General features: G+C 43.0%; 2 protein-coding genes across 10 annotated transcripts in view; both read left to right on the top strand.

The window, feature by feature from the left end:
- Nucleotides 1–2335: 2335 nt before the first annotated feature.
- LOC139576752 (zinc finger CCHC domain-containing protein 8-like) lies at nucleotides 2336–7793 on the top strand. Its single transcript, XM_071403175.1, has 14 exons — nucleotides 2336–2543; nucleotides 3276–3318; nucleotides 3393–3467; nucleotides 3574–3679; nucleotides 3778–3852; nucleotides 3978–4081; nucleotides 4366–4431; nucleotides 4503–4563; nucleotides 4695–4828; nucleotides 4978–5120; nucleotides 5256–5371; nucleotides 5479–5565; nucleotides 5653–5758; nucleotides 5961–7793. Exons 1-14 carry the CDS (start codon nucleotides 2378–2380, stop codon nucleotides 6854–6856), a joined length of 2178 nt encoding a protein of 725 aa, XP_071259276.1. The 5' UTR covers nucleotides 2336–2377; the 3' UTR covers nucleotides 6857–7793.
- A 680-nt stretch (nucleotides 7794–8473) lies between these two features.
- LOC139576750 (CAP-Gly domain-containing linker protein 1-like) overlaps nucleotides 8474–27881 on the top strand; it is a 49535-nt gene continuing 30127 nt past the window's right edge. For 3 of the 9 annotated variants that reach the window (XM_071403166.1, XM_071403169.1, XM_071403173.1), the window contains exons 1-9: nucleotides 8479–8830; nucleotides 21355–21637; nucleotides 22320–22840; nucleotides 23750–23874; nucleotides 24072–24288; nucleotides 24458–24655; nucleotides 25207–25298; nucleotides 25670–25730; nucleotides 27004–27090. In XM_071403166.1, the coding sequence (XP_071259267.1) occupies nucleotides 21547–21637; nucleotides 22320–22840; nucleotides 23750–23874; nucleotides 24072–24288; nucleotides 24458–24655; nucleotides 25207–25298; nucleotides 25670–25730; nucleotides 27004–27090 (1392 nt within the window). In that variant the 5' untranslated portion in view covers nucleotides 8479–8830; nucleotides 21355–21546. Of the gene's footprint in view, nucleotides 8831–21354; nucleotides 21638–22319; nucleotides 22841–23749; nucleotides 23875–24071; nucleotides 24289–24457; nucleotides 24656–25206; nucleotides 25299–25669; nucleotides 25731–27003; nucleotides 27091–27881 lie in introns of all 9 variants that reach the window. The other 6 variants (XM_071403170.1, XM_071403171.1, XM_071403168.1 and 3 more) reach the window with 5 other exon arrangements.

Raw genomic sequence — 27881 nt, forward strand, 5'->3', positions numbered from 1 at the left:
ATTGTCACTATGAATGGTGGATGGAGTGCCGGATAGACCGTTAGACTGGTAAACTATAGTGACCTGTGGTATAGTAAAAGTTAGCACATGGAAAAGCGTAGTGCATAAGGGAAGTACTAAAACACCTTGATATAGGAGAACCACATGCAAGTAGATGAGGAAATGTGTCTAGGAAGGAAGAATTATATAGTTAAACCTGCAAATAGTGAATGTAAACCAGTGGAAAAACAACACACACCTGTGCCCAATAAAAAAACACCCATCACCCCAGTAAATTGCGATCTGTCCCTTATCATTTCCAACATTTGGAAGGTCATATTATAATTTCTGACATTTGGTAGGCCATTTGTTTGTCAACTATAGTCAGATACATGCAGCTTATCTTCTGTCATAACTTGTTGCCCCAGAAGACTATAAAGTAGTGCTCACCAGAATAATGTTTTACATGATAGAATGAATGCATTAGTAATCTACACTGAACAAAAATATAAACGCAACATGCAACAATGTCAAAGATTTTTCAATTGAAATAAATTCAGTAGGCCCTAATCTATGGATTTCACATGACTGGGAATACAGATAGGCATCTGTTGGTCACAGATACCTATAAAAAAGGTAGGGGCGTGGATAAGAAAAGCAGTCAGTATCTGGTGTGACCACCATTTGCCTCATGCAGCGTGACACATCTCCTTTGCATAGAGTTCATCAGACTGTTGATTCTGGCCTGTGGAATGTTGTCCCACTCCTCTTCAATGGCTGTGTGAAGTTGCTGGATATTGGCGGGAACTGGAACACGCTGTCTTACACTTCCATCCAGAGCATCCCAAACATGCGCAATGGGTGACATGTCTGGTGAGTATGCAGGCCATGGAAGAACTGGGACATTTTCAGCTTCCATTAATTGTGTAAAGATTCTTGCAACATGGGGCCATGCTTTATCATGCTGAAACATGAGGTGATGGCGGCAGATGAATGACACGACAATGGGCCTCAGGATCTCGTCACAGTACTTCTGTGCATTCAAATTGCCATCGATACAATGCAATTGTGTTCGCTGTCCATAGCTGATGATTGCCCATGATATCTGCCTGGAACAGTTGAACTCGGATTCATCTGTGAAGAGCACACTCTTCTCCAGTGTGCCAGTGGCCATTGAAGGTGAGCACCTGCCCAATGAAGTCGGTTACGACACCGAACTGCAGTCAGGTTAAGACCCTGGTGAGGACTACGAGCACGCAGATGAGCTTCCCTGAGACGGTTTCTGACAGTTTGTTCTCAGAAGTTCTTTAGTTGTGCAAACCCACAGTTTCATCAACTGTCAGGGTGGCTGGTCTCACATTATCCCACAGATGAAGAAGCCTAATGTGGAGGTCCTGGGCTGCTGTGGTTACACGTGGTCTGCGGTTGTGTGGCCGTTTGGATGTACTGACAGATTCTCTAAACAACTTTGGAGGTGGCTGTGTAATGATCATGCTGTTTAATCAGCTTCTGGATATGCCACACCTTTCAGGTGGATGGATTATCTTGGCAAAGGAGAAATGCTCACTAACAGGGATGTAAACAAATTTGTGCACAATTTGAGAAAAATTAGAATTTTGTGTGTATGGAAAACGTCTGGGATCTTTTATTTCAGCTCATGAAACATGGGACCAACACTTTACATTTGTTTATATTTTAGTTCAGTTTAGTTAACACCTGTACAGTTGTCTGTTTCCTTTAAGGACGAGGGAGAAAACACAAAAACAGTGGAAATATTGTTATTGTGCAAAATGTCATCAGTTTGACCAGTTTTAAGGAAATGAAAAGCTGAGAAAACGATGAAACACGTTTCTGATAAGACTTCAGTTGGTCTTGGGTGCATATTTTATGTGGTTGAAATACTGTCTGCTTGCATAACAAGTGTCAACGATAAGACAGACACGCATTCACATTTTCTCAAGAGATGGTGAAAGAAAGATATCATATTTCTCCACTCCTGTTCCCGAGACAAAATTAACATTTGTTGTATGATTTTATTGCAGTTAATATTATATTACGCTACATGTGAAAATGTATAGGCCTACAGTCAGTGTCCATATTTCAGTTATTATTCCATTTAACCAATATGAATTTAAATTAGGAATATTCTGTTTATTCATGGATACAGGGATACTTGTAAGTAGGATAACACAGGTGCATGTAAACAGTTTATCCCGAATACGACCTTAAGCGGGATATGAGCTACTATCCCTAAAACTGTGCGCATGTAAACGTGGTCACTATATCCAAATATCTGTTTTATGGTGTCCCTTGAACATGTGGCATAAAACAACCAATCAACGCTCTTGCGTGATAAAGTTTTGACCTCTGAACTCTGGCCAGCAACAACAGAGTGAAGATGGCGGAGGTTGATTTTGGTGACTGTGAGCTCTTTGAACAATTGGAAGAGAGTATGCCTGTTGCTACTCACATTCGGTTCACGGAGGAAGGTGGAGAGGAAGGCTCTGAGCTCAGTGAAAGATTGGAGGAGTGTGAGGAGACAATCCGTGGTCTAATAGAAGAGAATATCCTTGTGTGAGAAGCTAGCGGGTGCTAGCTAGCCACCATGTCTATGGCCTAACTTTAGCTAGCAAACGAGACATCTTTATTTCACCGCTCAACCAGTCACTGGACCTGCCTCTTGACAGCATTTCAGCTCACTAGCTTGCAAACAATTTTGTCATCGCAGCTAAAAAACATACTAGTTAGAACCCATGCAAAAAAAATCGACGTTTACTACGAATTGACAAATAGCTAGACAAGACTAGCACGCTAACTCCCTAGCCGAATAAACTCAACAATTTACGATGAATTTGAGCGGCAACTAGTGTGGGTGAACTGGAGCTCCGACATCACATAACTTAATTTTATTAAAAACTACTGATTTCAGGACCGAAAGAATAATCTGCAATTACACATAACAAAACCTTAATTTTATGTGACATCTGGCACTAGTCGCCACTCAACATCGTTAATCGTGGAGTTGAGTTTAATCGTCTAGTAACTCCCAAGTCTGGTGGGGAGGAATAACGTCAGCCTAAAACTGTTACATTTAGTCACACTCTTGAATAAACACTGCTTAGTTTATGTACAATGCTAGAAGCAGATCCACTTTCCATTCATCCAAATATAAATAGTTTGTGGTTAACTGAATAACCTTTTCCAAACAAACTAGCAGATTGGTTGAACGTGCTCGATGTCTATTTTGTTTTGATCAAAAATGCCTCAGTATTATTTTTCTTTAACCTATTGTCCACATCAAGAGTTGAAGAGAAAATTGAAAGTTTTGACAAGGCCAAGGTAAGTTATCGATGTGCTACTCACTACAGGCATAACCTGTGTGTAATGTCCTCATTCAAATATTTTTCTTCCAGTGGCATTAATGTTGAAAACATCAAGATTGATGGGCCTCTTCTACAGATCCTTTTCGCAAATAATAGCATCTCAAAGTAGGATTTTTTTTTGGTTTCTTAGTCAATTTCTCCAATGATTTTTGTAACTTTATTTCTATGTCTATGGGTGTTAACATGTGAACTGTTAATCTTATTTTCCCAGGCAATGCCGTCAAGAAATTGAAGACTCCATCTGTAGCATTGTTCAGAAACATCAGCCGCATGGAGAAGTTGAAAAAGGAAATCCCTCCGGCAATGTCAACCCTCAGGTACATCTTCGGATTTGGAGATGGTCTTGCTCAAGCTTCAAAGAAGAAAATATGTTTTACAAGGAAAATATTTCACATCTGTTTCCTTCCACATGCAGTCTTCAAGTTTCATTATGGAAGAAGATCAGAAGACCAAGAGCTGTGGCATCAAAAAGATTAAGGAGGCCTTCAGTGTGGGTGTTTTAATTAAAAAAAAAATGTTTTAATGACAATCTAGGTGTCTGTCCCCTGCATGTCTTGTAAAATGCACCATTTGCATTTGTTTGTCTGGATATATTTGTGTGTCTCTTTTTCACAGATGGTGGGAAGTGTCCTATATTTCACCAGTTTCTGTGTGGACAAACTTGGACAGCCCCTGCTTAATGATAACCCCCAGCAGACAGAAGGATGGGAGGTTCCAAAGTATCCTCAACACTGCTTGCTCTGCTCTCTGTGGACAGCCCTGTGTCCTTCAGTCACTTATTTTTTCTAAAATGACACATTTCAGTGTAGAATCCAGCTTTCATTGTTGGAGAACATCAACTGAAAAGAAATCTCACTTTTTGAACCATTATCTTTTCTATCTTTCATTGTGTGTATTAATGTACGTGGTAGTCGGTATATGAGTAAAGAAGTGTGCAGTGTTTTGTTACGCACGTTGAACCTACAGTTGCATCATTTAATTGAGTTCCTTAATTGTTGCAAAGATATCAGCAGGTCTTCAGCCAGGTCATCGCCTTAGATGGACAGGAAGTACAGATGAAAGAGAAAAGGTATAGCAGAGATTTAGTTTATGCAGGAAATATCTGTACATTTTATTGTTGCTTTTGTGCCTATACTACAGACCTAAGCCTTGTTGTTTCAACTGTGGGTTGGATGGTCATCAACTGCGAGACTGTCCTCAGGTAAGTCTTGAATATCATTTTACTTTAATATACATCTTATAACATGGAAGTTGTTTACTTACCATGGGCAGACAGAAGAGCTTAAAACCAGGTTTGACACGTGATCAACAGCTCTGTTCGTTTCTTCTTAGCCAAAGGACATGGCCAGAATCAATGAGAAGCGGAAGGAGTTTTCTCAGGGTAACCAGGGCAACCTGAGCAATCAGCGTTACCATGCTGAGGAAGTGGAGGAGCGATTTGCCAGATACAAACCTGGAATCATGAGGCAAGGCACATTTGAAATGTCTGAAGACACTGACACAAGAAGAGACTAATTTGTTTTCAGTTATTGCAAGGTTTAAGTGAAGTTGTAGAACTAGGGTTTTTGGTATCACAAATCTGTTAACCTTTGCTTGTGTTTCTGGCATTGATCAGTGAGGAGCTGATGTCTGCACTGGGAGTTGAAATGAACACACTACCCCCTCACATCTACCGCATGAGGCGGTTAGGCTACCCACCTGGCTGGCTTAAGGAGGCAGAGATGGAGAACTCGGGTCTCACGCTATATGATGGGAAGGGTAAGATTTCACCCGGAGAGACCATAACCACTTTACTAAACACTTGCCTTGCAGTTTTTGTTGAATCACTGATCTTTTCTGATTCTTAATTAATATTGGGCTGCTATGTATTTAAACTGTGTTCACCCTTTATAGTGTCAAAAGATGGAGAACTAACAGAGGTCGACCATGGACAAAGCATTTCCTATGATGTTTCCAAGCTAGTAGATTTCCCAGGCTTCAATATATCTGCACCACCTAGTGTGAAGGATGTAAGTCTTCTTGAAATCAGTTTGCTGTCCATCATTAGGGTACAAGCATACCGATCTTTGCCACCACTTGTAGACCTTTACAACCAACATTTTCCCCTGACTTTTAGGACTACAGGCTATATGGCTCTATTCCAATACAGCATAACCATATGAAGCAGAATTTTGCTGACTATCTGTCTAACAATTTTCCAATGGTAACTACAATTCTCCTATTCCACATTTTAATAAATTGTTTGTCCACTGTATATGTGCACACTATAAAGTAATATATTTGCCAATAGCCTGGTGCCAACTGCAATAAGAGACTGCATGAATCCGAATCAACTCCCCAGCAGACGAAGAAAAGGAGATCTGATGCCAGGAGTTCAGATATGGATGTTGATTCAGGTAGCGGTGTTATTATTCCAGGTGTCTGAATACAATGTATAACCAATTACTCTATTGCAACCAGCAGATCATTTTGCTATTCACTGTCATGACTGGGTGGTCGGTCTGTCTGTTTGCAGAAAACAAAAGTCACTTATGTTGTATGTGTGCAATGGCCTCCCTGCTCTGGCAGTGCATAACGCTTGTCAGTGTCTGTTTCCAGACCAGGATACTACACCTCGCCGCCACCGGAGCTCAGACAGCTTCCAGTTCCAGCCCCCGCTGCCCCCTGACTCACCATCCTTTGGTTCACCACCTCCCTTACCTCATGGTACACCACCAGCCACTCCCACTCCACCCCCTCTTCCTAAGGGAACACCTCCCCCCACACCCACTAATGGTTCACCGGCTCTACGGGGACGCACTGTGGGAGTGGGTGAGGAGTCTGTAGGTGGGGAGGAGGAAGAGCTGACACTGGAGGAGCTAGAGGAGCAGCAGAGGCTGATCTGGGCTGCATTGGAAAATGCTGACACCACCACCAACAGTGACTCTGAGACACCAGCTGTTGGAACACCCCTCCCCAGCTCGCCCAGCGTCTCCACACCTGCCCAAGTCGACACTGAAACTGAAATGGAGGAAGGTGAGGCTGAAGATGAGGAAAAGGAGGGATCTGTGGAGGTTTCCAGCCACAACAGTGATGAGCAGATCAGTGTTGATCCATCTTCTAGCAAATGTCAAGATGATGCTGAAGATAAAGGCAAGGTGGTTGAAGATGAGAGCAGCTTGCTGAAAACACCAGTCCAAGAGGAGAGTCCTATGAGTCCTGAAGCTGCTGCAGATAGAGGCAATGTGCTTGCACAGAGGCCCAGCTTGCTGCAAACACCAGTCCAACAAGAGAGCCGTCAGCCAGACCCCTCAGATCAGGATGCTGTCGAGGGAGATCTGTCTGACTCTATGGGGAAGGTAACAGCCGTGCCTCACCGGAGTAGGTTCGCACATGGCATTATTCCTTTTGAGGACACGCCAGAATTCACAGAAGTTGCTGAGGCCACCGGTACATACCTTCGAATCCGAGACTTGCTGAAAGGTTCCCCTCGAAATATGGCGAAAAAAAAGTGAAAAGACTGGCTTGAATTAAAATCCAGGGATTCTTTTGCATAAACACTTTTATTTTTTATTTTTTTTAACAAATCTGTGGTTTTAATACACTTTTCTTTAAGTGTGCCACAAAAGTTGGAGCTGAACAGTTTGGTGACCTGTCATTCAAACTGATTTTTAATGGTTTATTTTTTTTGTACCAAAATTAATGTATTTTATGCGTTAGCTGTGGTCTATAAAGACGCAAGGTTTTTTAGAATATTTTTCTTTAAGGAAACCCCATAAGCCAGTTTTGGCGTGTCTGTTTTGCCATTCACATAAAATCATTTTTGTAGCAATGACAACATCCATATTGCTCTTTTAGGTGTAAAGATAAGATTTTATAAAATGTTTTTCTTCTGTTTTTACCATCGCTTGATCATTTTTCTATGACTCTTTGCATTCTAGGCGCCTCTCCTCTTCTCATGGTTAAAGTAGCCTCCCATTGGCTACTCCTATCAAATAAGGACATATTCATCTCGATTTTAAGTTAATTTGAAACTTGATTGGATTGTTGAGGTGATTTTTAACTGGATTATTTCTATTTTGACACAGGAAGTCGGTGTCTTAATTCAGAATTTCACTACAGCAATATGGCTCTGCTTAATATTGCACGTTTATTTAAAAAAAAAAGTAACGACCATTGTAAGTCTTTTCGTCAGCGTCATAGACTTGGTTCAGCATCTGGTTATTGCTACTACATAATGGCACTAGAGAGCAGCAAAACCTAATTTGACATTTTCAGGTAACCATATTAAATTTGACTAAGAGCAACTTGTCTAGAGGAGAAGTGTCAAAGGAGATTGGCCTACTTTTTACTTAGGGGTCAATGGTTTGTTTTTGTTATTCTAAATTGGACTGTCATTGTAGTTTTGCCATTGAACGTCTGAATTAAACGTACACAGTATGTGGGAAGGCTGCTTGCAGTATGAATTTCTCATGTTTCTGTTTTTAAATAGTGTTCAAGATTATAAACCATTTGGAGGGCTGATTTTTAAGGGTCGTGCCCTGATGGTGCTTGATGGAGACTGGCCAAAATTAGATCTAGAAATGGACTGGTCTAAAGCGTTGTCACATTTCTTGACTGCCAGCCCTGCACTAATATAGCCTTTCCATAGAAGCAATTATTGGTATGTACATAATGTTTTTGGATGGTTGAAATTGTACAACTGTTCTCCAGTCAAACCATGTAAAAAGTACGTTATTAGAAAAGGACCCAACTCTTACCAGAATTTGAACGGTAAAAGGAAGCATGTTCCACACAGGGTTTCAAAATCAGTACAGGGAAACGAGCAACTGTATTTGGGTGGTAACCGTTTGCCTATATGGATTGTTTGGAAAAATATGACGAAAATGGCATGCTCAAAAAATGTTAATCCGAGCAAATGGTCCTAATTAAAGTGTATAAATGATTTTTCGTTTTGACAGACGAGCAATAATGCAAGTTTAGTAGCTTGTTTAACAAATATATATTTAGCAAATTAATCTTATAACCTATTGCGTGTTCGTATAACAATTCTCGTAACTTATTGTTCAATTTGTGGTCCAGTATTAGATTTTTTTTTTTTTTTACTGTCTAAAGAGGCGAGACCATTTTACGTCATTGCATCACTCAATCAGCACCTCGGTCGGACTCGAAACAGAAGGCTTCGGTTGGGGAGACAACTCAGCAGTATCTGTGGGATTGTTTCTATCTAGCTTTTCGTCAAACGGTTCATACGAGAGTGCCACAGGTAAGGATGTGTGAAAAGACTTGCATCCGCTATCTCACGTTAGCTTTATGGTTAGCCGGGCGGGCCCTCAGCCAGGTCAATGAGCCCACAACAACCCACGGAGGAAAAGGGAGTTGCTAAGCCTCATCTTAGCTCACGGCTACATCGTTTAGCCTTCTGGAGGTAGAAGAAGCCAAGCCAGCCACTACTACCTGGGCCTTCAAGGTTAGCTAGCTAACAACCGGTAACTAACCACATTTTCAGCATGTTTTGATTTGGAGATTATATGTTAACAGAAGACGTGATTTTAGATCATTTTTATACCAGAGATCATAATCGCTAGTTCAAGACCGGTTGTCCGTTAGCGTTGACATTGCAGTACGATTTGGCATTCGGACCTGTGATTCCGTCTACCAGTAGAACTAGCTAACGATAACGTTAGTTTCCTTAGTAACGTTAATGGCAACCCTTTGTCAGTGTGCTATGTTTGCGTGGCTTAGGAAAGCTAAAATAGTATAAAACGTAGCAACTGGGTAGCTAACTTTTTCGGAACGCCATGTATTTGTCAGTTTTCTTCTCGAAACTTCATGATAGCCTTGCTGCGAACAGAGACCGGAAAATGTGTCATTAGTTTAATCACTTTTCTCAAGTGGAATAATAACTTAGTATCGTAGCTAGCGAGCTGAGTTGGCAGGCACAGGCCTGGCAGAGTATAGCTACTAATGTTAGCTAACTCGCTTGTGTAGTTTTTTTTGCGAGACGATCTACTAGCAACTGTTTCAATACATTTAGATTGTTAACCCAATCGAGTTTTCTTGAAGTTCGCATCATAGCACTTTTCGAAGGTACTGTCAAACGATGTCCAGATGTGCCACCTCATCGACCACACTGAAAACAACACACTGGAATGGCAATGCGTCAGTGGGACTATGACACGTGGGAAATCTCCCAGGGAACCTTTCGAATGGACGACGAAATATATGTCTCTGTCAGCTTACTTATTTATACCTTGCTAGCTAACTTCAAGGAAATGCTATTCGGTGGTGGAAAAAGTACCCAATGTCATACTTGAGTAAAAGTAAAGATAGAAAATTACTCAAGTGAAAGTCACCCAGTAAATTACTACTTGAGTAAGTCAAATTATTTGGTTTTGAATATACTTAAGTATCAAAAGTAAATGTAATTGCTCAAATATACTTAAGTATCAAAATAAAAAGTGAAAGTATAAATCATTTCAATTCCTTACATTAAGCAAACCTGACGGCATGATTTATTTTTTTTTGATTTATGGATCGCCAGGGTCACACCCAACACTCGGACATAATTTACAAACGAAGCATTTGTTTAGGGAGTCTGCCAAATGAGAGGCAGTGGGGATGACCAGGGATGTTCTCTTGATACGAATTGGACCACAACTGGCCTGCTAAGCAATCAAAATGTAACGACTGTAACGAGTGAAAGTGTATAGAGTAAAAAGTACATTATTTTCTTTAGGAATGTAGTGGAGTAAAATATTCTAACATGGTAGTGATTAAAATCACTTGATACTTTGTACCTAAACTCAGGTTAAGGTAATCTATTCTATGAATGAATGAATTACATTTTAATTTTCGTGTCAAATCACCAGTTGGCAACCCATCCCTTACTTATGGGATTAATTGACACACAAATAAACATTAAATTGATTCACAGTGATAATTATTCCGGTGTTTTGGTCAGTGCACACTGCATAAAGAAATCAATACATAATAGTAGATTATCAAATCAAATCAAATCAAATTTATTAGTCACATACACATGGTTAGCAGATGTTAATGCGAGTGTAGCGAAATGCTTGTGCTTCTAGTTCCGACAATGCAGTAATAACAACAAGTAATCTAACCTAACAATTCCGCAACTACTACCTTATACACGCAAGTGTAAAGGGATAAAGAATATGTACATAAAGATATATGAATGAGTGATGGTACAGACGGCATAGGCAAGGTGCAGTAGATGGTATAGAGTACGGTATATACCTATGAGATGAGTACTGTAGGGTATGTAAACATAAAGTGGCATAGTTTAAAGTGGCTAGTGGTCCATGTATTACATAAGATGGCAAGATGCAGTAGATGATATAGAGTACAGTATATACATATACATAAGAGATGTGTAATGTAGGGTATGTAAACATTATATTAGGTGGCATTGTTTAAAGTGGCTGGTGGTACATTTTTACATAATTTCCATCAATTCCCATTTTTAAGGTGGCTGGAGCTGAGTCAGTTTGTTGGCAGCGGCCGCTAAATGTTAGTGGTGGCTGTTTAACAGTCTGATGGCCTTGAGATAGAAGCTGTTTTTCAGTCTCTCGGTCCCTGCTTGGATGCACCTGTACTGACCTCGCCTTCTGGATGATAGCGGGGTGAACAGGTAGTGGCTTGGGTGGTTGTTGTCCTTGATGATCTTTATGGCCTTCCTGTGACATCGGGTGGTGTAGGTGTCCTGGAGGGCAGGTAGTTTGCCCCGGGTGATGCGTTCTGCCGACCTCACTACCCTCTGGAGAGCCTTACGGTTGTGGGCGGAGCAGTTGCCGTACCAGGCGGTGATACAGCCCGACAGGATGCTCTCGATTGTGCATCTGTAGAAGTTTGTGAGTGCTTTTGGTGACAAGCCGAATTTCTTCAGCCTCCTGAGGTTGAAGAGGCGCTGCTGCGCCTTCTTCACAACGCTGTCTGTGTGGGTGGACCAATTCAGTTTGTCCGTGATGTGTACACCGAGGAACTTAAAACTTTCCACCTTCTCCACTACTGACCCGTCGATGTGGATAGGGGGGAGCTCCCTCTGCTGTTTCCTGAAGTCCACAATCATCTCCTTTGTTTTGTTGACGTTGAGTGTGAGGTTATTTTCCTGACACCACACTCCGAGGGCCCTCACCTCCTCCCTGTAGGCCGTCTCGTCGTTGTTGGTAATCAAGCCTACCACTGTAGTGTCGTCCGCAAACTTGATGATTGAGTTGGAGGCGTGCATGGCCACGCAGTCGTGGGTGAACAGGGAGTACAGGAGAGGGCTCAGAACGCACCCTTGTGGGGCCCCAGTGTTGAGGATCAGCGGGGTGGAGATGTTGTTACCTACCCTCACCACCTGGGGGCGGCCCGTCAGGAAGTCCAGGACCCAGTTGCACAGGGCGGGGTCGAGGCCCAGGGTCTCGAGCTTGATGACGAGTTTGGAGGGTACTATGGTGTTAAATGCTGAGCTGTAGTCGATGAACAGCATTCTCACATAGGTATTCCTCTTGTCCAGATGGGTTAGGGCAGTGTGCAGTGTGGTTGCGATTGCGTCGTCTGTGGACCTATTGGGTCGGTAAGCAAATTGGAGTGGGTCTAGGGTGTCCGGTAGGGTGGAGGTGATATGGTCCTTGACTAGTCTCTCAAAGCACTTCATGATGACGGAAGTGAGTGCTACGGGGCGGTAGTCGTTTAGCTCAGTTACCTTAGCTTTCTTGGGAACAGGAACAATGGTGGCCCTCTTGAAGCATGTGGGAACAGCAGACTGGGCTAAGGATTGATTGAATATGTCCGTAAACACACCAGCCAGCTGGTCTGCGCATGCTCTGAGGACGCGGCTGGGAATGCCGTCTGGGCCTGCAGCCTTGCGAGGGTTAACACGTTTAAATGTTTTACTCACCTCGGCTGCAGTGAAGGAGAGCCCGCAGGTTTTGGTAGTGGGCCGTGTCAGTGGCACTGTATTATCCTCAAAGCGGGCAAAAAAGGTATTTAGCCTGTCTGGGAGCAAGACATCCTGATCCGCGACGGGGCTGCTTTTCTTTTTGTAATCCGTGATAGACTGTAGACCCTGCCACATACCCCTTGTGTCTGAGCTGTTGAATTGCGATTCAATTTTGTCTCTGTACTGGGACTTAGCCTGTTTGATAGCCTTGCGGAGAGAATAGCTACACTGTGTGTATTCGGTCATGTTTCCGGTCACCTTGCCCTGGTTAAAAGCAGTGGTTCGCGCTTATGGTTATCTAAGCAATATTAGTAACTGTGTGTTTCAAGCTCTGAATGTTGATATATGAGACCGTATACCACAGGTATGACAAAACATTTATATTTAGTGTTCTAATTACTTTGGTTACCAGTAAGGCACCTCAGGGGTTTGCTATATATAGGGAAAGGGGGGATACCGAGTCAGTTGTCCAACTGAATGTATTCAACTGAAATGAGTCTTCCACATTTAACCCAACCCCTCTGAATCAGAGAGGTGCGGGGGGCTGCCTTAATCAACATCCATGTCTTCGGCGCCCGGTTAACAGTGGGTTAACTGCCTTGCTCGGGCAGAACAACAGATTTTTACCTTGTCAGCTCAGCTCATGGATTCAATTCAGCAACCTTCCGGTTACTGGCCCAACGCTCTAACCACTAGGCTACCTGCCGCCACATGGCCAATATACCATGGCTAAGGGCTGTGTCCAGGCACTCCGTGTTGCGTCGTGCAAAAGAACAGCCCTTAGCCGTGGTATATTGGCCATATACCACAACCCCTCATGCGTTATTGCTTAAATAATAACCATAGAGTAGTTAAAATAACAAAATCAAATAAATACAGAAAAATGAAACGGAAGACGTGTAAAAAATATCTGTGACCTTGACTTGGTTTCAGTGCTTGTTTGACACTGATCATGCTCTCAGTTGAAATTCTTCAGTAATGATTAAATGATAAACCTGTTCGGGTAACATTTGATCATGAAAAATCATCTGCCTAGTTTTTGGCCTCATCATTGATAGAGTTCAGCAGAATGGAGAGAACTTCATGCTTAGGTTTCTTTTTATGCTTGGATCAAAGTCCACCAACAAGGCTCAAGAAGTTTGGCCTCCACCGGTAACAGAAGCAGGTGCACCGACCAAGGTTTATTTGACCTTATGTTCCTCTGTGTCCTGTGCCAGGCTCGGTGGTGGATCTGATACCTGCTCTCAGCCACCAAGGCTGTACTCTGCAGAGGCAGCCAGGCCCTTTATATACTCAGGGTAAAAGAGCTCAGCCAGGTTTTAGGTTGCCAACAGTTAACCTGGTTTCCTCACTTCTTGGGCATCTCAGGTGCCCAAGAAGTGAGGGCTCTTTGGTATTGTCCCTGCTCTGAAAGCTCACTTGAATTGCTAGACTAGAGCAAGATAAGTAACAGAAAGTGTGCCAGTGAGCTGACCATTTATTATTGAATAATATCTATGGCATTGAGTCTGGTGTTTGACTACCATCTCTGATTTACAGCAAAACCATCAACAAACAATAACATAACATACCACTACAAGCAATTAGTTTACAGTTTAATTGTTTCCACATGAATCTGCTAAATGTTAAAACAAACCAGCCAAGCTTGTTTGATCTCATATTTGTTTAATCTTTTGATCCAAGAAAGTGCTGGTTGTCTTAAACTCCTGCTTTGCTCACTGTACTACTGATGTTTCAGAATTTAGTCGATCCCAAACTGAGCTGTCTGATTAGGCTATTGTTTATGATTTAATATGTACGATTTCTATGCCTGCTATGAAGGAACTGGTCATTAAAAAAGAACAGTTATTTGGTATTACAAGTAAACCCAACAATGCTTCTTGAATGTTCTAAAGTTGAGGCTTTTTTAAAGTACAGTCAATGCTGGAGGAAAAATGTGTGTGTAATGATGAGCCTATTTCACAACCAAGCCATGAAAACAAACTTTGATTATTTATTTTTTGGGGGGAGGGTGGCATTAGGCCTAACTCAACTATAGCTCTAGAAGACAAGTGCTGAACCAGGCTGGTTGTGTTCGTGTTGGCCTATCAGAGGTTGTAAGTGGGGAGCTATAGGTATTGGGGGTTGCAGGATCCTGCCTTTTTGTTAACAGCTAATGAAGTGTCTCTGCTCCGCACACCTTCTGCTGCCATCACTAAGGGGGCTATATAATGACCCCAGTAGATGTTTCCTCAAAGAGAAGAGCTGGAGCATGTCTTTAGTGCACTCAATATGTGGTGGGGGGCAGCAGGGGTGTGTTTGATTCGAATGTGTGATGTGTTGTTCACACTTTCTACAGTCGAACAGTGTACAATACTGGGAAGCGATTTGAGGGAGGACAGGGACATAGTAGGCCTTATGATTGGGCAAATTACCAAGAAAACCTATGAGAGTGCAGATGGCACACAGCTCAGCTCCTTCCATTGTTTGTGATTTATAGCCACTCGCTCGGGCAGGCTCTTCAAGAGATGTGGCAGGTGCCAAGGCTCTTCTTTAGGCTAAGCCTGCCCACTGGCTGGTGCACGAGTCAAGACTAGTCAAGTGCTATTCAATAGCTGTCTTTTAGACCAAGATCCTTAAGTCCCATGCTGAGTGTCCCTGCATGTCCCTGAATCTCTTTTTCAGCATGCAATTGTTAACCACACAAAGTATATAGGGCACATTGTTTTTTCTGCACTTTGATTTCCCACAGCTTCATGTTTGTTACAGCACCCCACAGAATAAAGTCGTACTAACATGGTTATAGTATTGTAACAAGTTATAGTTACAAAGAAAATATGAGGTTATTTGCCCTGATATTCTTTCATTCCATTGTAGGCCTAATTATATTCTTGGTCTTTTCTTTGGAGGGAAATCGGCCAGAAATCTGCATCAATACACTACGAAACACTGGCATTTCCATTGAGACAATGATGGGAAGAACGGCTTGCTTAGTAAAAGGTTGATGGGACAGCCCATTGCATTGCTATTGTGGTGCATCTAATGCAGAGAAAAGTTGGACTATGTTCCCTGGCACAGATATTTTGACCTTGTCCTTAGATTTAAAATGCCTGCTAGAACTTTTATTATTTTCACCTAGCCTACATTATATTGGACCAGGTTGGTTAGGCAGGTAGTCTTGTCTGATTCTTTTACATTCTACAACCACAGTCTGTTGTAGGTTTGAATATTTTCCCTGTATTTAAACATTTTTCCATCCCGAGAATAAATATATTTTCTCTGTGGTAACCCGGTATTTCCCGCTGAAACCGGAAGTGTCATTCAAAGCATTATAAAGCATATAAATAGGCCTATGTCTGGATTTGATAAGAGCTTTGATCGAAAATGTAAGACTGACGCTACCTGATGCTGATGAGCCATACGTTATAGACATTTTAAGGAGCCCTAGCCCAAATGATCATGCCGTTATCCAATACATATATGATATAGGCTACTGCACATTACACAACTCTATGCTCTCTTGGGTAAATAAATGAAACTAGCTCCTGTAGGCTAATCTTTTTTAATGTACATTCTATTGCTGTGCTGTATTGTATTATATGGACTGGAATTACGTACATCGTTCAAACCATGTTAAAGCAGAGAACATGGGATTATGGTGCAGCACATGCCGCCTACAAAGTTACAAGTATAGGCTAGCAAATTAGATTTTCATTTTGAAATATAATAGGGCCTATTTGTATTATTAATAGGCTGACTCATACACAATGACCAAAAGTATGTGGACACCTGCTCGTCGAACATCTCATTCCAAAATCATCGGCATTAATGTGTAGTTGGTCCTGCAATAACAGCCTACACTTATCTGGGAAGGCTTTCCACTAGATGTTGTAACATTGCTGTGGGGACTTGCTTCCATTTAACCACAAGAGCATTAGTGAGGTTGGGCACTGATGTTGGGTGATTAGGCCTGGCTCGCAGTTGACTTCCCATTAAATCCCGAAGGTGTTTGATGGGGTCGAAGTCAGGGCTCTGTGCAAGCCAGTCAAGTTCTTCCACATAGACCTCAACAAAATATTTCTGTATGGACCTCGCTTTGCGCACGGGGGCATTGTCATGCTGAGACAAGAAAGTGCCTTCCCAAACTGTTGCCACAAAGTTGGAAGCACAGAAATCGTCTGGAATGTCATTGTATGCTGTAGCATTAAGATTTCTGTTTACTGGAACTAAGGGGCCTAGCCCATACCATGAAAAACAGCCCCAGACCATTATTCCTCCTCCGCCAAACATACAGTTGGCACTATGCATCTGCCAAACCCACAATCTTCCGTCGGACTGCCAGATGGTGAAGGGTGATTCATCACTCCAGGCAACGCGTTTCCACTGCTCGCTCTCTTTATACCACTCCAGCCGACGCTTGGAATTGCGCTTGGTGATATTAGTCTGGTGTATGGCTGCTCGGCCACGGAAACCCATTTCATGAAGTTCCCTACGAACAGTTCTTGCGCTGACGTTGCTTCCAGAGGCAGTTTGGAACTCGGTAGGGAGTGTTGCAACCGAGGACAGACAATTTCTACGTCCTTTAGCACTCGGCGGTTCCATTCTGTGAGCTTGTGTGGCCTATCACTTCGCGGCTGAGCCGTTGTTGCTCCTAGACATTTGCACTTCACAATAACAGCACTTACAATTGACCAGGGCAGCGCTAGCAGGGCAGAAATTTGACGAACTGACTTGTTGGAAAGGTGGCAGCCAATGACAGTACCTGTGATTTCTATTGGCTGCTGTATTTAACATTTAGAAAACAAGAGCTTGCGTACCTCTTCAAATAGTATATTGGTATAAGAAATGCAAAAAAAATAATGTCCTGCAAGCTATTCTAGTCTATCTTTTTTTTTACATGGGACTCCAAGAGCTAAGGAGCGACACCAGCGGAGCTCAGGTGCGTGCGTATTGTGCAAGAGACGGAGGGTATAAGTTAAGAAGCTTATTATGCATAACCCATCATTAATTACCTAAATATAAGGATAATACTGCATTGAACGTATTACCTGAAAGAGGTAGGCTAGGACATATATATATCTCAATCTAGAACAGGATTATCTATTTGAATGGAATTGATGGAGAGAAAGACTGCGAGAGAGTGCTCGCGCGATGCACTGATTTAAACCAACGATATTCGAGCGATAGTTATTTTTTATTGCAGCTGCAGTGTTTTAAAACAGCCTATCTTTACAATTAAAGAAATTAAGTGACCCCTGAAAGCCGGATGGAGATGGGTCAATTAAACGTGCATTCAGACTTTATATTATACACTATGCTGCAGCAAATGTAGGCCGACCTGTCACAAAAAGTGACCATGGTAAGATGATAGATCTACATGGATTGTGAACTGCGCTCCAATCTGAGATGGTCTGAACCCTACCCTGAGTTTTGTTGATCCATCATGCAGAGGCCATAGAGAAGCCAGATTTAGACATTGGATATAATTTAACACTTCCATTTCACGCCATGCTGTTCATATACATTTTTTATTATAATTTACCGGTTTCTACAGTTATTTATCCCGTGAGAAGAGAGTGGTTTTGTGCTGTAAATCTCAGTAACCGGGTTCCCGCCATTCAACCCTAGTCTTGTAGTACCAAGTGGGTAAACACTCTTTTCAAGATTTATGCCCTGAGACAAGTAACTGTTTCCAAGTGCATCCATTTCTCTGAGAAAGTGAATTACTCTTTTTGCCCTTCATGAAGGGAATGGGGAAGTGGAGGGTACAGTACTTTGCAATTATTCATAATAAGCAAATTAGGTGTCATTTAGTGAGGCTTTTTCACCACTGATGTCAGCAAAAGTATATTGTACAGTGAAAAATGCAAGGTCCTTTGCCTTTTTCCTGCATTCAGAGAACTAACTAACTGTCAGAGCGATGCTTCCCTACTGTGCATGGTTTAGCTAAGCCAGATATGCTGTAGATAAGCTCCTGCAACAAGTAATCATACATGGAACTCGATTATCTCTATGTTTTGGGCCCTCAAATCAGTTTCGGAAGTAAATTTGATTTCCAGAACATGTCCTCTTCCAGTCCCCACCCATGTCATGTATCCCAACAGAGCCCCAAGGTTATGTTTATTTTTACAGTGCTGTCTTCATTGAAAAACTATTTGGAAGTACAATTGAATGGTGGACCAGCAAGCTATCTGGTTTTTGATATCTCCTAAATTTACAGCATGCACTGGTGTTGTTCAGTTAGTAAATTCTTAATAAGTGCTTTACTTTCTGCAGGTGGCATGTGAACCCAGTGCCATAAGAAACATGTTATGAGACACTAAAATACAAAATGTCTGCACACACTACAGGAAGTTGGTCAAACAAGCGCTTCAGCAAATGATCCTGGTTTGAAAGTAAGTTTAAATTTAAACAAATCAAAGTTAATTCATTTAAATTAACCTGGATGGGAATTATTTTAATGAAAAAAGCCTGACTAGTAACCTAGTTTTAAGAAGTTGGTATGGTAACTTTTCCATAGTACCATGTCATTTTGCGCGTTCATCACTAGGATATGTGAATTACCCAAAACCTGCATTGACAGAACATTGGTGTTTGGCTGCCTTCCTAACTAGAGATTAGAGTGGGAGTCCGGAGCAAAGGATTAGGCCTGCCATTACCAGCTGACTACACCAGGGATAAACTGAAAGCTGAGAACATTCTCTCACTTTCATAGGCACAAGACGTCCACAGTTTCTAAATGTAATGCTCAGGTTTCAAGTCTAGAATTTGCTGGTCTATTTGGGAAAGCAAGTTGACTTTAGCATTTTCCAAACATTGCTATAGATTCAAGACATAAGAAGTTTGCAACGCAATGTACGAGAGGTAGTCATGTTTTTGGGGAGGTTGTTTTTGTTTAATACTGTTACAGCTTTGAAAATGTAGGCCTAGACATTTGGGGTAAAGTGGCTCATTATTATTTGCTATAGAGTAGAACAGATAGTGAGTAGATAGTGAACTTATCTTAAATAGAACAGGCACAACAATAGATAGACCCCTCTACTCTTTCTATGTATCCTCTCATTATTCGCTGCCACAAAGATATCAATCATTTCTGTGATTTTTCCTTGAGGGCCTGTGCTCGTCCTCCTGACCTCGGAGCACAAATCAGTGTCATTCAAAGACACAGAGTGGGAAAACTGGAGTGCTGCATGGAAACTGGGTCAATGCTGCTGACTCACCCTTTATTCTGTGTTGCTGAGAGATCTATTTTGGCATTCAGGCAGATCTGTGTTTGTGTGTGAGAGAGCCCTCGATAGATCTAGGCTTTTGTGTCTGACTTAGCTGCAAGATCTATTTTGAATTATTTTAGTTCGCAGTTTTCCATTATGCAAGGCGACTTGATAATGTTAGATGCTCTCACTCAGAGGGCTGGCAGCATAATAGTCAGGGAAATGGATGTAGGAAGTTGAACTATTCCATTACGGATGTTGCCTCACCTATACAGTATGCCAGATGTAGAACAGTTGTGTAGGCAATGGGGTCCTATTGGATGACATTCTGTACGACCACATACCTCCTACTACTACAATAGTGCATAGTTTGTGTTGCCATAGCTCCAGTACTGCAGTAGTGTGTGTGGTTGACCTCCAGGGGTAAGGTCGTAACTTGATATGTGCAGGCTGGAGGCTCACTGCCCTAGCCTTGCTGTCCACCTGCTGCTCTGTCTCTTAACCACAGGCATTATTTCAAGGCTTTGGAGTTCCTAACTTGTTGCAAGTCTTAGCAGACTGTCAATAAAATTCAGTCTGACCTACCTTGAGTAGCACACATGTTGCCACCTCCGGGCCAACGGCTTCATCAGTTACTACATTATTAATGTTATTTCTCACATATTATTAGGTATCCTAATTGTAGTGTCATCTATCCTTATTGAGAAATCTTTAAAAGACAACACAAACATTTCCGGATTATGGCAAGGTCACTCTTTCATTGTCAGTCTGGTAGTAACGGGTAGGCTAGACCCTTGTAGCATCTTTAGCTAAAGTAGTCTGTCCTGTAGGAGGGCTGCTTAACACCCTACTCCTTTCTGTTTATGCACTAATCCCTCCCTCTTCACACAAACTCTACAGTTTATGGTGACGAGGGAGGGCCCAAGACTCATGAGTTGTTCTTGATGAGGACAGAGTTATAGGCTAGGCCTGATTGGTTGGTAAACCCTGACAAACACACATTCACACAGCAGAGCACTAGTGGTGGGAATGTGAGGAATTTAGAAAGATGTCATTGTGTTTTAAATGAATGTAATGGGCCCATTTTTAAGAACTGCTTAGTAAAGCAGTGAGGGTAGAACAACATGTTATTGAGCAACAACAAAAAAAGAAGTGTACTCTGGCTGACAAGTAGGCGCCTTGGGGTCTTTATGTCTGGTGTTGAAAGATGATTTATGCTCTGGTCAGGTGCCTCACACTGTTTGTCTTTCACAACAACAACAAAAAATCGAATATGAGTGCAAATGAATGGTATTGGGGTGGTTGATACAGAAGACTGATCGACTTTGCATGTGTGAGAGAGTGAAAGGGAAAGCGAGAGAACTTGTTTTCGTATGGTGGTGACAAATACAGACACAGAGACACTTGAATGTGGCCTGGCTTGTGACTGAGTATTTTTAGAATAGAACTCACTGTGACGGGGGAGAGATTCTGCTTGTTGTGATAACAGACTGCCTACATTGACATGAGATCATTTGAATGTCGAGGACAGACCATTCAGCCCATCTATTCTCACCATTAATCCATTGTAAACAATAAGCCTTGGCAGTGCCACCCATGATGTTGAAGTTGAACCAAATGAACAAATCAATATAAGAAGCCAGTGTTTTGAAAGTAAAAAATGGACCAGTGGAACAAACACTCCCTCCTGGCTTTCCATTTAACTGAAGTATTCTATGGTTATTGAAAATCCCATTTCCTTTAATGTGGTTTATTATGCTGGTTTATTATCATTAGTAGTCTATTATGCAAAGTAAATAGGCTAATATTTAAAAAGTGCATACTGTACAAAGCTGTTTGTTGCACTAATGTATTTCCTTTCTCTTAACAGGGTCCTTTTTCCCCCCCCTCCCTCACCCCTTTTTCCTGTCTTTTATTTCTGGTTCATTTATTTTGGTGTTGCTACTTGGAGAGCATTGTCATCTCAGAGGCTGAGCACAACTACGTCGATGGTTTGGGGTCAGCCGGCGCCCACTGACAGACAGAAAGGCCCTGTGGATTTCACAGCACACAGAGAGGAAACATGAGCACAGCCAAGCCCAGCGGGCTCAAAGCGCCCAGCAAGATAGGCAGGCCGACGGGGGCGCCAGCCACCAAGACCTCCCCTTCCACTGGTAAGATCTCCTCCTCAGCATCAGCGGTTCACATGGCCTGGCTGCTTCTCATTCCAGGCTGTGGGAGCTACAGCACTTAACCTCTGGCTTGGATCATCATCAATCGGCTTACGGTTGCAATAAAAGGGGCTTTACTGCTTCATCAGTCTGGATCTGCTGATTTAGATTTGATGTAGACCTTATGCTGTAGACCTTATCAGTCACTGGCCATTTTGGAGCCGCAGGCTATAGTATTTACCCCTAAAATCTCTCCAATATGGTGGATTACCTATATTTTTCAGTAGGAGAAATTGGGTGAAGTGAGTCTACTAGAGGCTTTAGACACAGCGCTCTTTATCTTGCTGTGTGAAATGTGCTGCTATTTTGTTTCAAAGCGTTGACAGTCAGAGGTCATATGAAAATGTGACTGAAATTTGACCTCTTGATGTCATCCAATAAACAATTATTTGTACATTGGTCAGCTGTTAACATTTGACCAAGTTCATTTGTATATAGAATATCAGGCAACAGTAATTGTTGACGGTATGTAACATATGGCACTATGGGCTAAGAGTTTGAAACTATTGAATAACAAGGTAAATGTGTCATGTTCTGTGAGCTAACTCCTTCATGTTAGATCTGTTAGCTCAGTGAAGTTGGCTCACTGGCAGTAATTGAATGTTTTCCAACCGTTTCCCTGCAGCCGGACCCAAAGTAGTCGCAGCTGACAAGTCCACTCCAGGTGGAGGTGCAGTGGGGACGCAAGATGGCGGGGAGAACTTCCAGGTCGGGGAGCGGGTGTGGGTGAATGGGAACAAACCTGGCGTGGTGCAGTTCCTGGGGGATGCTCAGTTTGCACCAGGACAGTGGGCTGGCATTGTGTTGGATGAGCCCATTGGGAAGAACGATGGCTCGGTGGCAGGGGTGCGCTACTTCCAGTGTGAGCCCTTGAAGGGGATATTCACTCGCCCCTCCAAGCTGTCCTACACAGAGGGCGAGGCCAACGGGACTCAGACAGCACCTCCATCCCGGGCTGGGTCACCCACCCCCTCCACCGCCAGCCTGGCCTCTCACACCCCCTCTGTCAAGAAGGCTTCAACTGCAATGCCCGCCACTCCAGCCTCCAACCTGGCACGCACAAACAGCGAGTCTATCTCCAACCTCTCAGACACCGGCTCGGTCAAGAAGGGGGAGAGGGAGCTGAAGAATGGAGACCGTGTTTTGGTATGGCTTAGTTCATTAACACTTTGAAAGCAGCGGTTATTTTTGATCAGGCAGCTTTTATCCCGAAGCCTGGTTCATTCCGTTCGGTTAATAGGTGTGAATGCTTATTTTTCTGCACCTGCTCGCTAGTTCATCTTTGCAAGTTGGTCTCAAATGTTCCCCCTCTCCCCTGGGCAAGCCCCGGCTCCACCCACTCCTCTTGCCCCTTGTGTGGCGACTTTGCCGTAAATGCAGGCTGGTCTCAGAGTCATATGACGGACACCTTTCACCATTGTAATCACTCAGGAATGTGTTTGCAGAACAGTCTCCACCCACCTCACTCCCAACTTCTCACTGACCAATGAGAACGTACGTTCTAACACGCCTCCGTGAGCTCAGTGTCTGTGTATAGTCACTCGGTTCACAGCCAAGTTCTGTCCTCTTATGAGCACCTTCCTTCCTGAGTGTTGGCCAAGGCCCCTCTCTCTTTCTCTCATAGTCAGCTTCAGGCTGTGTAACACATTGTGTTGAGAGGAAGTGTGTCACTGACGCTCAGAGGAAATGTGACAGGGGCTGTCCACAAAAATACCATATATAGTAGCAAACTAAAACAAACTCGTCTGTGGAGATACAAGATCAAATATTCGCAATATTCACTTGAAGGGAGGGTGCTTTTCTCACTTCTCCCTTTAGAGAATTGGAAAAGTAAATGCTGACTGCATTCATCAGCTCTTTGATGTTGACAGGTTGCATGTATTGATGATTATTATTATGTACTGTTGCCTTAGTGGTTTTATTGCAAGCCAAGCTAGTTACCCTCTAGGCGCTTGTATATTCTTTCTGTAATGAAAAGTGCTCTATAAGTTAAATTATTATTGGTATTATTTTTATTAGGCTTTTCTGAACTCTTTCTTTGTACTGTCTCTGCAGGTTGGTGGCACAAAAGCTGGTGTGGTTCGCTTTCTTGGTGAAACGGACTTTGCCAAGGGAGAGTGGTGTGGTGTGGAACTGGATGAGCCCCTGGGAAAGAACGATGGGGCAGTGGCAGGAACCAGGTAATCAGACCAGAGAGGATTATTACACAGGCTTGAGAAAGATGCCACTCCCTGGCAACCAATTGGCATAAAAGAGAGTTAAGAACAGCCAAGTCTTATGGGTGTTATTCATATATTGTAAAAAAATAAATAATAATAATAATAAAGTTGGCACGGACATGTTTTTTGTCTTATGCCTTTAATTTGTGTTTCCCCAGATACTTTCAGTGCCAACCCAAGTATGGCCTGTTTGCCCCGGTCCACAAGGTCACGCGCATCGGCTTCCCCTCCACCACGCCGGCCAAGGCAAAGACCACGGTGCGGAAGGTGGTGGCCACGCCCTCAGGCCTGAAGCGCAGCCCCAGCACCTCCTCCATCAGCTCCATGAGCTCTGTGACCTCCTCTGTCAGCGCCAAGCCCAGTCGCACAGGCCTGGTGAGAAACACGAGCACACACACACTCAAAGACACACACTCATAAGTGCACACACGTACACACCTGCAGTGTAAACAAGATGTCTGTTCTTTAATTGGATCTTGTCTGGTAGAACTCCACCCCCCAATTCACCAGTCTTTAAACACTCTTCTCTGGTCCCCCACCACAGCTGACAGAAACGTCATCACGGTACTCAAGGAAGATCTCTGGCACCACAGCAGTTCAGGAGGTGCTGAAGGAGAAGCAGCAGCACATCGAGCAGCTGATGGCGGAGCGGGACATGGAGAGGGCAGAGGTGGCCAAGGCAACCACCCATGTGGGCGAGGTGGAGCAGGAACTGACCCTGCTGAGAGATGACCAGGAACAGGTCAATACACACTCACCCTTATGGCTTATGCATACACACACACACACACGTCCCCTGTCATGGTTTACACACACACACACACACACACACACACACACACACACACACACACACACACACACACACACACACACACACACACACACACACACACACACACACACACACACACACACACACACACACAGCATACAAAGTTCGCTCTCAGGATTATTTACACACACATTCCCCACAGATGAGATCCAGGACATTCCAGTATTGGAACTCTCATTAGCAAAAGTGTATTATGTCATGCATGACAATGACAAACCTGGCGCCATGAAAACACCTTAGTGCTGTACCTCAATCAAACACTCTTGTCACATAAACCTCTGCACTGCCATCTGCTGTCAATGCTCAATACTGTAAATGAAAAAACATATTTGTTTTTTTACAGCCAGCTGCCGGATGCATAGCTGCCTTCGATAATAATATAGTTTTTTCTTGGGTGTCTCAGGACCTATATTCATGACCTGTTTTAATGAATGCATATTCATGTGTATCATGTGAAGATGGAGGCCAAGATGGACCAATTACGCACCCTGGTGGAGGCTGCTGACAAGGAGAAGGTTGAGCTGCTCAATCAGCTGGAGGAGGAGAAAAGGTGAGGCTTCAGAGGGGTGTGGGGTGACAGGAGACCTGGGGGTGACAGGAGACCTGGGGGTGACAGGAGACCTGGGGGTGACAGGAGACCTGGGGGTGACAGGAGACCTGGGGGCATGGGGTCTTACTATGGGTATAACTATGTGTTTATAAGATTATCAGCACAGTATCACAAAAGGAAAATGGGGGGGGGGGGGCAGATGAATTATGTGTATCCAATCTCCACAGTGGAGTGTTGAATTTAGAACCTAGAATTTGATTCCAAGTTCAGATTTGAAACCCTGTTTCAGACCTCTTGATCCATGATTCCTTTTCAGACCTCTTGTGTTCAATGTTTCTGAACTATAATATGAAGTGTGCTCTGTGTGATAGAAAGGTGGAGGACCTTCAGTTTCGCGTGGAGGAAGCTTGCATTACCAAAGGAGATCTGGAGGTAAACACACACTGTTCTACACACACTCCAAAAATATGTATACGGATTTCCTTTGTATGCACAGAGTAGAATCTTTGATTCACATGCCCCTATCTCAAGTCAAAATCTGCCCCTAAGTGACTGGAATTAATCACTTTGATGCTGAGGTGTATCAGAAGTACCCCACTGCTGCAGCTCATCAGGACTGCAGTTGAAACTCCCTGTCTTGTCAAATTGGGACATTTCGAGGTAAAAGCGTTTTGATGACAATGCAGACTGGAGTTCATCTCTGGAATGAAGTCACTCTGCAACATCCCTGCTCCCGATCCCTGAGATTAGAGTGGTGCAGAATATGCCTTATAGTTTCTAACTTAAGGAATTAATATATCTTACAGACGGTCACTATTTGGATACTCTGTAATGTATGCATTAGATCAACAGTTTGGCCTCCGGCTTGGGATTTTAAGTTGACAGGGTAGTGATCAGTGACATCTCCTTAGTCTAGAATGCCAAGGACTGAGCATTAAGTATTCCCTCCAGTCTGTCTATGTAGACCAGAGATCCGTCCTGCCCAGTGCCCACAGCCATCTCATATGCCCTGTAAAATGAGACTGACTGAAATCTCATTCTCTCTATGGTGCTGATGGCACTCACAAGTGACAGCAAGGTCATCCATTCCCACATGGAGCAGGGTTGTGTCAGAATCAGATCTGACTGAGCCCGGCTCTCATGCGCTTCTAGTATCCATGAAGTCATGCTACTGCGCATTGTAGAGGGTCAGCCTGAGCATGGCACTGCGCAGACTCGCTGATCTACAAATAACGCCCCCAAACTACTATTCCAAATTTGCGCGGTGCCTTTCTCAGGCCGATCTGCACAAATCTGGAGGTGTTTCTCATTTCATGACTATGTAACATGTAGAAATCCACACAGTGGGATTCACATAGCTTGAATGTTCCTAAAGTGTTTTGGAACATAGTTTGCTTGAAGTGAACACCTGATCCGAGAATCATTTTAGGAATTTGTTGGTGTTTATTTATTTCCTGTGTTCCACTCGTTAAGAAATACCAGTGGTACATCAGACTAAGGTTAGCACAGTGTTGTTCCCCAACACATCTCTCTAGTTATATTTGATGGGAATGAGGAAAGGTGGGCAATTTTGGGGGAAAACAACTAACTATTTCTGCCTCTCCCTTGGCAACCCATATCTTTGTTTATGGAGCAGAGACTCGGAAGCAAATGGGCTCAGGGTGGCTGTTAACATGAACATGATTTGTCATTATCTATCCCACAGTGCCACTACAATCGGGACCATCCCAATTACCCTGAAGGCATTCCACTACAAACGTTATCTTTAAAAATGAGTGCCACAGGGTTAGAAGTAATCCCCCTTTTTTTTTATCTTATTTTGTTTGCGTACTAACGGTCTGTGTACTAATTACTGCAACAAATGTATTAAGCACATGCATGCAGCTTTTAAAAACAAACAAACTTACAAAAAAACCTCAAATCAAACCAACACGGCAACAGTTGACGGTGTACTAATGTTGTCCTCTACCTACTTCAATCAGTGATGTTACTGCTTCTGTTTCCTCTCCTCCCCCTGTCCTTCATGTTGGCCCAGTGCTAAGCATGGAACCACTGGAGATGCTCCCCTCCACCATCTCACAGGCTTGACCTCTGACCTTCCCATTGCAATCTGTTGAAATTTAAAGTAAATGTTCTGCACTTGGTAGCATTGAATTATTAGGGGCATTTTAACCTTAATATTAAACTTAATGTATCAGTTTTGGGAGGGGGAGGTGTTTATCAGAGTACTAGTCCATTTTATATGTTTTGCCCCATATTCTACAGTGTTTACTGATTTTGTCTGTTCTAAGTTGTTTATAAATGTACATGGGTTTTTGGTATTTCTTTATTGATCTACTGATCAGTGGTCTTTACAAATGGGAGCAATCACAAAAGAGAGAGAGAGCAGTGTTGCTGTCCCTTTTCTGTGCATGAAGGCCCTTCATGTCATGGAGTAAAACGGGGGGGGGGGGGGTCTCGTCCATTTAGATTTTCACTCCTTTGCCGGCTCACTCACTCAGTTCACACATGCCTCTATGCATTCCTTCATAGTCTGTCCCTGTCGTGGTTCACCAGGTCATTCTGCATGTATTCCTCTGCATA

The sequence above is a fragment of the Salvelinus alpinus genome, chromosome 5 (genome assembly GCF_045679555.1).
Source record: "Salvelinus alpinus chromosome 5, SLU_Salpinus.1, whole genome shotgun sequence".
NCBI lineage: Eukaryota > Metazoa > Chordata > Actinopteri > Salmoniformes > Salmonidae > Salvelinus > Salvelinus alpinus.